Here is a 10,061-nt window from a genome sequence, read left to right on the forward strand (position 1 = left end):
AGAGAGAGAGAGAGAGAGAGAGAGAGAGAGAGAGAGAGAGAGAGAGAGAGATCTGCATTTCCCTTTCTGTTCACCCAGCCACAGAGCACAAATCTACTTTGACACTTTTAGAAAAATGAAAAGATGGAATCTCGAAGGAGCCTGCCTGTGCTGGGGGGGAGGAGAGGAGCGCTCACAGCGGGAGGGAAGTTGACTTTTCTTTATACATATAGGGGTTTTTCCATGCAGAGTTTAAATTATGCCTGATAAAAGGAGTTTCGTGGATGTTTCAGTTCTTTCAAACCCTCCTGGCTTCCTCCCAATTAAATGAGGTTTGTCAAAGCCACGGGGCTCTGCGGCTGCCTGAGAGGCCGACAAGCACTTCCTGCAGTGACATCTCAAATCCCCAAGGGAGGAGATGAAAGGGCTAGTGCCAAGAGACAGAGAGACAGACAGAGAGAGAGGAGGGGGAGAGAGAGAGAGAGAGAGAGAGAGAGAGAGAGAGAGAGAGAGAGAGAGAGAGAGAGAGAGAGAGAGAGAGAGAGAGAGAGAGAGAGAGAAGGAGACAGAGAGAGAGAGACAGACAGATAGTCAGTCAGTTGGGGAAAATAGGCACTGAGCCTGAGACAGCTCTGGTGGCTAAAAAGGAAAAACAAGTCCAGAAGAAATGAGACTGAAAAGAGGATACTTAAGACAACACTTTGGCCCAGTGTGCCCATCTCTGGGACAGGATCTCCAATCAAGGACACATTTCCTGCCAAGGGACAAATTCCTTTCGCTTGGCACCATCTTCCTATTTTTTTCAATACCCCTGATGTTTCACCTATATTAAGAGGCTCTCGTGTGGTCAGTGAATTTTAATATGTTTCATAGAAACTGACATAAAGGAGAACAAAATCAAAACCTTTCTTGGTTTGACACTCAAGAAGCAAGTATAGAATGTCAAAGGAGTAGACACTCACGTGCATTCAGTAAATGAATCCATTTTAGGAAGGTCCAAAGACCACGGAAGTATTCACAAGTAATTCTGAACTCTCTCCCCAGTCATTACGGTGTAAAGTAGTTGTCCTCTACTGGCATTTTAGGATTTACATCATTTATGGGCTTAATTGTATCATTTTATTATTCTGGTTGCCATGATGACACAGTTGTCACTTTAAGATATATTCTGTCCCCACTTTGTTCTGAAGAATGCTGGCTATTAGTTTCTGTCCTCTGAAAGTTAAAACATGAAGGCTGTGAATGGAAATGTATCAAAAGGGGAAAAAACCCAACAATCTAAATCCTGGTGAAAAGGGGGGGAAAAGACACCAAATTAAAGAACTGCTCCCACCAGAAAATTCTTTCTATTTCCATTAAGCAATCATGTTGTGAACTTCTCTTTTTGCAACTTGCTACAGAAAGTTTATATAGCCAGAGGACATTTTTTAGAGGTCACTTTCCATAAAAAAAAAAAAAATAATTGGAGGAGCCAAGAATTCCAGACTCAGACGCTTTATCATGAATGCATTTAAGAGGGTAAACATGAGCATGAGAATGGCAAGTGTGTGGTAACTTTTGGTTTGCTCTGGCGTTTTCTTTTACTGAACTCTAGAACACCTGGAGAAACATTTGTTGAAGGAGAAATTATCTGTAGTCTCTCCAAAAAGGCATACAAGTTGAGGCTCTCTAATTACTTTTCCAGATGGCCTGGGTGGACTTCTCTTCCTACACAGACACCAGCTTATGGCCACACTCATAGTCTTCCAGGCTGAGACAGCAGCTCAGGATGGCAGCTGTTGTAGCAACGACCTAAAATTAGGCTCCCCACAACTCTCTAATCTTAGCTTCAGGTTCAGCCTCTTCAGTTAATTCCCTTTGCCCTTAGCGTGAACTTGTGCTTTGGGATAGAAATATTCTTGAACAATTTGGGGAACAGGGAATTTGGGGTCGGGGGGAGAAAGGGGAGCATAAGCGAGCTGACCCTTAAAGAAAGGGAATCTGCCTCACTCTTGCAGAGAATAGTTCAAATGTTACTCTTGGAACTCCAAGACTAATTTTGACACATAGCCACTTTGGACAGAGACCCTGGATCACAGGAGCATTTTTAAAAATGTGTGCAGTAAATATTATTTGGTCTCTAGACTTGATTGATTCTAGACAGTGTGCCTTAGTCTTCAGAAAAGACATCAAAGGCCCCTTTTCATTTCTGTGTGGTCCTGCCCTGCTTCTCTCATCTTGGGTGTGATTTTCATATCCTTCTCTCTAGAACCCTTTCCTCTCTGATCAAATCTACAGATCTTTCAGAGCATCTTAAGAGAAAAATGCTCAAGAATTTAGAATTGTTTGACAGGATATAGTGAAGATGGAAAATAGCTGGACAGAGGGGTCCTCCAGATCCCCTGTAGTCCATCCACTGTTAAGAATATAAAGTTCTTCATTGTGCCAAACTTGGATTTCCCATGTAGGAAATTATATCTGATATAATTCAGGGTGTCCCAGAAGTCTTCGTGTAGTTTAAAGCTTTTAGTAGCTTAAAACCACAGCAAGATGGGCAGCTGGGTAGCTCAGTGGATTGAGAGTCAGGCCTAGAGATGGGTGGTCCTAGGTTCAAATCTGGCCTCAGACACTTCCCAGCTGTGCGACCCTGGGCAAATCACTTGACCCCCATTGCCCATCCTTACCACTCTTCCACCTAGGAGCCAATACACAGAAGTTAAGGGTTTAAAAAAGAAAAGAAAAGAAAAGAAAACCACAGCAAGACTTTTGTAATATTTTGTATTTCCTATTACTCTATCTTCAGGGAAGGAAAAAAAATATGTGGTTCTTCCCTTATTTTAATAGCTCTTTTAACCTGTGCCTAAAAGAATGACTTCCTAGCTCTTGCCTGTCATCCTCCTCTTAATACATTCTAACATCATTTTCCACTTTTTTGATAGCAGTAGAATATTGCTGATTCATATGCCAACCTAACCCTTCATATCCTCTTTGTGCCATTCTTCGATAAACATTTATTAAGCTAGTGTTATGTGCCAGGTACTTGTACCATGCTTAATATTATTCAGCTTGTGCTCATAAACTTGCTTTATTTTTTCTTACCTGTACTTCTGAACACATACACATCTTCACGTCCATCCTGTTAATTGGTACTCATTTCTTAATAGAAGAATTTTTCATTCTAATTCCATCTCTGAAAGCACCGCCAATATGGTGTCATCCCATGGCTGGCTGTCCAAGGAGATTGAGAACACAAATCCAGAGACAGGAGAAGGGATAAAACTTGTCAGGGAGGAAACCTCACTGAACCCAAGAATGGTTTCAAGATATGGAATAGTCCAGTGAATGGAGCACTAGACTTAGTCAGAAAAAAATGTGTTCAAATACTTACTACCTCAGCTAGCTACTTACTACTCTCTGTATGACTTTGGACAAGTCTCCTCACTCCTCTGAGCCATCAGTCGCCTCTCCTGCAATGAGAATAATAACAGTATGTCACTCGCAGAGTGATTTGGGAGGAACAAATAAGATAATATATGTAAAGTGCTTTGCAAATCTTAAAATCCTAAAAGAGCTCTTATTATTTCAGCATATAGATATAGCCCTCTCTTCTTCAGGGTTCCAGTATCAAAGTCTCTGAAATGAAATCTTTATCCCACTTTCTTCCTCCCAAAGTGGTAACTTTCCATTTAGAAGGCTGGGCAAAGAATAAGAAGAGGCAAGATTTGTTTTTATGTATCTGTATCCCCCCCCCCAAAAAAAAAAAAACATATTATTAGTAGCAACAAAGTCCCTAATAAGATCACTAATACTAAATCCAAAACTGAGCCCTGTGAGGCACCATTCTCTACTTGCATGTGTCAAAACAAATTTCAAAAGTGAAATCTTAAGTCAAACAATGATTTTTGACACAGCTAAGATATCTCTGTACTAAGACGCTATGTAAACTTTTAAGGGAAAGGGAGGACAATTATAAACTCCTTGGGAATAGAATTTTCTGACTTTCTACCTCAAAACCATCCAACAAGCCAATTCTTTTTTGGGTGGCTGCTCTTCTGTACTGGATTGATAGGGGGCTGTTCATATACTGCACAGAAATGAGCAGGTACTATGCTCGGCTTTGATCAAGGTGAGTGGGGATGGTAAATCGCTTCCTGACTCCAAATTTGGAACCTTGGTGGAAAAAATGTGCCCTCTTTCCACATAGAAATTTTAAAAATGGGGGCAGCTGGATAACTCAGTGGGTTGAGAGCCAGGCCTAGAGACGGGAGGTCCTGGGTTCAAATCTGACCTCAGACACTTCCTAGTTGTGTGACCCTGGGCAAGTCACTTAACCCCCATTCCCTAGCCCTTACCACAGCCTTGTAACCAATACATAGCATTGGTTCTAAGATGGAAGGTAAGGGTTTTTTTAAAAAAAGAAATTAAAATAATGCATGCACGCTTATTTGTTCTTGGTTTATCTTCAATGAATTGTTCATTGAGTTTACACACGCAGTCCTAAAACATGGCTGCCCCACTCCCTCCCTCGATTTCCAGTTTATTTTCAGTCTTCTAAAGGCATGTTTCTTGGTGCTATCTTATCCACAGTACAAAGTGCGAAGCATCCATAAACAAAGCAGAGTATAACTCCATCTTTGTGCTTTTAGACATTAGAGGGTCTGGTTTTCAGGGATCTTTTATTATTTGCTTCGAGAACTACACTTCACTGTTGTTGGCTTGAGAGAGTCCCTCTTGTGAGGTACCATTTTCATCCCCTCGCTTTAAAGAAGACTGCCTCTGGAATGGGAGGACTTGTGTTCAAAGGATGATGGTTTTCCCTTTCTGACCCTGAGGAGAGTGCTTAACTCCCCAACACTATAGTTTCTTCATCTCTAAAATGAGGGCATTTGGACTGGAGGGTTAAGATAAGATCCTTCCAGCTCCAGATCTGAGATCTCAAGATTTTTGTCTCAAAATCTTTGGGCTTTATAGTTGGTTTCAAGGATTCAGTCAGTGGTTAGCCTTGGAAGCTTATCATACACATATACATACACCTATAATATATAATATGTTAATGTAATTTCCACAGGGCATATAGCTCACACGTATCATATATGAACATATACATGTATATGTTTACACACATAAATTCTAAAACATATTTGGAAGTCATGTTGTACTGGGAAAAGTATACATATATTTGTGGTGTGTGTATGTATATATATATATATATATATATATATACACATATATATACATCTTTTGTTCAGTCGTTTCATTTGAGTCCCACTCTTCGTGACTCCATTTGGAGTTCTCTTGGCAGATACTGGAGTGATTTGCTATTTCCTTCTCCAGGTCATTTTACAGATGAGGAAACTGAGGCAAACAAGGTTAAGTGACTTGTCCAGGATCATATAGCTACAAAATGTCTGAGACTTGATTTGAACTTAGATCTTCCTGACTCCAAGCCTAGAACTCTATCCACTGTGCCACTTAATCACCCTTTATACACACATATATATATGCATATATAACACATATATAGTTATATACATATATAGATATATACACATACATATGAATACATTTACATAGAAACATATTTGGAGGCCATGTAGTATAGTGAAAAAACCCCACTGGACATGAGTTCAAATTCCACCCACCTTTGACACAATCTATATGAACTGGGGCCAATCCCTAGACCTCTAGATGGCCTCTTTTAGCTTCAAATATGTAACCCTGTGATGTGTGTGTGTGTGTGTGTGTGTGTGTGTGTGTGTGTGTGTGTATAATCAGAACTCATTTATGACTTCTTTCCCTAATAAACTTTCTTAACTTAATTTTCACTACCATGTTGCTTCCCTTTTACATGAAAATCTCCAGTTGCTTGGGATGGGTTGGGGACATGTTGAGTACTACTGTGTTACCAGGAAATGCCTAGGTAGGTCAAGTCCTCAAGCACTATTAGGTCTGTGAGATGGAGAGATTTGGAGAAATCGCAGGACTAAGAGTCAGCCCTAGAGGTAACAGTTCATCTTTGTGCTCCTAGGCAGAATTGTATCTAAACTATTTAGAAAAGAGAATTATCAAGTTATTTTTCTCTTCATAATCTGTTTCTGTATTACATAAACAGCTAGAGTCCTCGAGGTTGTGAGATAAAGACCCTGAGGGTCAAGAAACCATAGTTCCCCTTCCCTTTGCCTTGTCTTAGGTCTAATTTCCTTTCTGTAAAATCCAGAATCAGGGGTTTTCGTTGACCACAAATTTCTTGCTGAGTATTGCTTCCTGTCTTCCCTCATCTTTCTCATGTATTTGGGAGGAATTGGATGTGCTCCAGGGGGATGTGGAGGAGGAAATAGGCGGCTAGGTGGCATAATAGATTGAGTGTTGGACCTAGATGCTGAAAGACCTGAGTTCAAATCCAACCTTTGACACTTTGGAGCTACATGGTACCAAATAATTCTAACCTTTGCTTCAGTTTCCCCTGATGTAAAATGGGGATAAAAATAGCACTTCCTTCTCAGGTTTGCTGTGAGCTTAAATGGAGGCCACATATGTAGAGTGCCACCAGTGCTGCCACAAATATATCCAGGCATCAGCTACAGGGACAATTCCAGTGTGGTTCTGAGCACATGCAAACATTTGCATGGATGGAGCAGGGCATACACGTACTAGTGGATCCATTACATTCCCAGGACCGACAGAAAAGTATTCTGAACACTACTTTTTTGAAACTTAAATTCTTACCCTTTGTATAAGAAATGCTTTAGTTGCTTATCCCTCTCTGTCCAGTTAGGACTGTGTTGCCTCAGTTTTTAAAAAAGATAGCAATTCTTTTTTTTTTTTTCTTTCAATGTGCGACCTGGAGCTGAGTGGGCCTCAGTTTCTCCATCGGCACAATGGCATTGCTTAAAAAATTCCCTCTCTCCCTCCCTAGAAGGGTGACAGGAGTTTATTTATTTTTAAAACCTTTGAGCTCAGTGAAAGAAAGTTTCTATATAAATTCGATCCTCCGGGTGGGGGGGGGGGGGGGGAAAGGGAGAGGAGCGGAGGGAACGAGAGGGGAAGGTAAATAGTCACTAATTAATTAAAAGAGGAAAGATCATCTGCTTTAATCGGAAGCGTGGGCGATGTGCCCCCAGTCAGAGTTTTAAGTGCACTCCGTGTTAGATAGCAACTCCAATTTAAAGCACTGTGTGATCCTCCGGGCTTTGAAGATGCAGAGCCCGTATCCATACACTGAGCTAAAATTACAGAATAATCATCGGGCCGGGTGCATTCTGGAAAATTAAATGGGTTAAGCAAGCGGGGCTGATGTTTGTTGATGCCTGTGAGCGATCCGGGCGGCACCACGTGACAAGGGAAATTACAAGACATTTTTTTGGAGATTGTTTAATTTCCTATTTGCTTCTGAGTTTTTGCTAACCTGCCGCTCGCTCCTCAAGGCGGTTCAAGGCAAGTGAGAGATTTGATTATCTTGTTTCCTGTGAAGGGTTATTTAGATCCTCAATCCCATTAAGTCACTTTCCGCACTCCAGTCCAATGAGCCTTCACCTGGTTATCAGCAGGGAGGAGGAGTAAATGGAGACGCAGCGATCTCAGATTTCTAAGGAACAAAAGTTAGAGTGAAGTTTGAAAGAAGGTGACAGCGAGCAGCCCTGAGCTTAGGAACTCAATTAGGCTGAAAGACAACTATCTCATTATCTCTCCCCCAAATGATCCAAATACATAAGAATATAAAAATTTAAAATAAACTCTTTCTATTGACTGTCTAGATGACTGAATTCCCACTCTCGATTTTTTTTAAACACCCACTTTCGTATTTATTTATTCTAAGCGCGAAGCAGCTGCGATAATTATACTGTCAGATTCAGTAAGTTAATGAGGAGTCACTGGAGTGGAAGGTTTTGCATTTGTGAGATTGCTGAAGGAGAGCAGGTTTATGCCTTGGCTCCAAAGCGGTTTTCTTTTTTTCTTTCTCTACCGGGTGGGAAGGAGAGTGCGGCAGCCCACAGACGGATTGGAATCCTTTTGATTAACTGGCTGCTTTCCCACTGCTGTTCTCCCAGATAATGGTTTGCTGTCTCTCTCGCTCTCCCTTTTTTTCTTTGCAACCGTAAGCGAGCTTTTTAGGGGCAGGGAAGCCTAAGAGGGGAGGAAAATGCCCCTCCCACTAGCCTAAAAGGCAAAAGGGACCTTTTCTTCAAGGAAGAAGTTTGGAAGGGAAGAAGGGGTAGAGGCAGACAGACAGAGAGCCAGGAGAGAGAGAGAGAGAGAGAGAGAGAGAGAGAGAGAGAGAGAGAGAGAGAGAGAGAGAGAGAGAGANAGAGAGAGAGAGAGAGAGAGAGAGAGAGAGAGAGAGAGAGAGAGAGACAGAGACAGAGACAGAGACAGAGACAGAGAGACAGAGAGAGACAGAGACAGAGAGAGAGAGAGAGATCTGTGAAGTTGACACACTGTTTATTTTAGCTAGGCAACTCGATGTCTCCCTTCTCCAGCTTTGCAAAGATGAAATTCCATACCAGAGGGGAGGGGGCACCAGCTACCTAAGGCAGGATTCTAGGTAGAGTGGAAGCTAATCTAGCCTTTGAAAATCCCTCTCTTTTATTGAATCAAGTAAGTTTAAGTTAAGTAATGTTATTTAAGTATTTCTTGCTTCTCCTTCTTATAAAGTGCCACGCTCCTGTAATTAAAACTTTTATTTGTTAAAGATTAGTAGGGGTAGAATGGCCCAGATTTGTAGAGGTTCTAACCCTACAAAAATACATATTGGGGGAGAGATTCTCTGGTCAGAGTTCTAGGTTGTTTCTGACCCTGGTTAAATAGACAGTAATATCCCTGTCTGGGATGCTTCTTTTTGATATAAAGGACTTCTGCCTCCAGTTCATCTCAGCCTAAGAAATCAAGTTAAGAGCCCTTTAAAAGGCAAACTCTCCAACACCAGACTCTTGTGTAGGGATTAGCACACCATATCTAGCTTTAGAAAAATCCAACAGCTAGATGGCACAGTAGATAGAATGCCAGGCCTGGAGTTGGGAGGATCTGGGTTCAAATTTGGCCTCAGACACTTCCTAGCTGTATGGCCCTGTGCAAGTCGCTTAACCCTATTTGCTTAGCCCTTGCCCATCTGTCTTAGAGTTGTTACTAGGGCAGAAGAGATTTAGGAAGGAAGAAAAGAAGGACGGAAAATTGAACATGTAAAAATCTGAACTCTCTGAATAGATACACTGGAGAGGGAGAGTCATTATTTACATTACAGAAGAATATGTTCCTTTACCAAAGGATGCACTTTAGGACATTCCTTTAAATAGTAAGATCCTTTAGTGGATCAAACTTATAATTTGATTGATAAGTATATGATAAATAACTCAACTTTATAATATTTTGTTAGATTTGTATTATATTATAATAAATATACTCAACTTTTTGAGAACTCATATAATAAATGCCACCTGACATGTATTATGAGTACTATGACTATGCTGGGCCCATAGTATAGACATCCACTAGATACTCATTGTCTGAAAATAAAAGATATTAACCTGTATCTGTATAATTTATTGATAAGTACAGCTTATCTCTGGACATATCTTTAGTTAATACAGTATTGTAACAACAGAAAAACCATATTGTGCAACTCTTCAAGAATTCATCCTTTTCTATTTCTTCTTTTTTCCTTCTCTTTTCTCCTTATACCTCTCCCACAGTGGAGTCTTTGTTTACAGTCCCAGGAGTGAGACTAAAACCAGAAATCTGCAATCTCTTTGCCTCTTACCAGAGAAGTCATCACTCAGCTCGATTTAGCAAGTGCTGGTGAAAAGAGAGTGAAGAATCACTAATCCTCCCAGGTAACAGACCTCTAGACCAATGCTTGTTATAAACAAAATTGGAATGTAAATAACTGTGTATTATTTGAGACTCCAAAGCTTCTCTGTTCTTTTTTCTAGCCTTTCACCACTGATGATTTAGTTTTCAGTTGAGGAAGTGAAGGTGCAGAAAGGATGAAAATCATTTTAGGAACCAAAGATTTGAGAGTTGGACCTTGGATTTCCCCTTATAAAATAAAGGGGTTTGACTGATGGTCTCTAAGTGACTTCCTAACATTCACACAAGAAGTGTGATCC

The 10,061-nt window shown here is 40.7% G+C and overlaps 1 protein-coding gene across 3 annotated transcripts in view; it reads left to right on the plus strand.

Annotated features, from left to right (window-relative positions):
- The window catches only part of CDK15 (cyclin dependent kinase 15), a 114,972-nt gene extending 105,218 nt beyond the window's left edge, over positions 1-9,754 (plus strand). For 2 of the 3 annotated variants that reach the window (XM_044667462.1, XM_044667461.1), the window contains exon 13: positions 9,645-9,754. In XM_044667462.1, the coding sequence (XP_044523397.1) occupies positions 9,645-9,754 (110 nt within the window). The remainder of the gene's footprint in view (positions 1-9,644) is intronic. The other variant, XM_044667463.1, reaches the window with a different exon arrangement.
- Positions 9,755-10,061: the final 307 nt, after the last annotated feature.

The sequence above is a fragment of the Gracilinanus agilis genome, chromosome 3 (assembly GCF_016433145.1).
Source record: "Gracilinanus agilis isolate LMUSP501 chromosome 3, AgileGrace, whole genome shotgun sequence".
Taxonomy (NCBI): Eukaryota; Metazoa; Chordata; class Mammalia; order Didelphimorphia; family Didelphidae; genus Gracilinanus; species Gracilinanus agilis.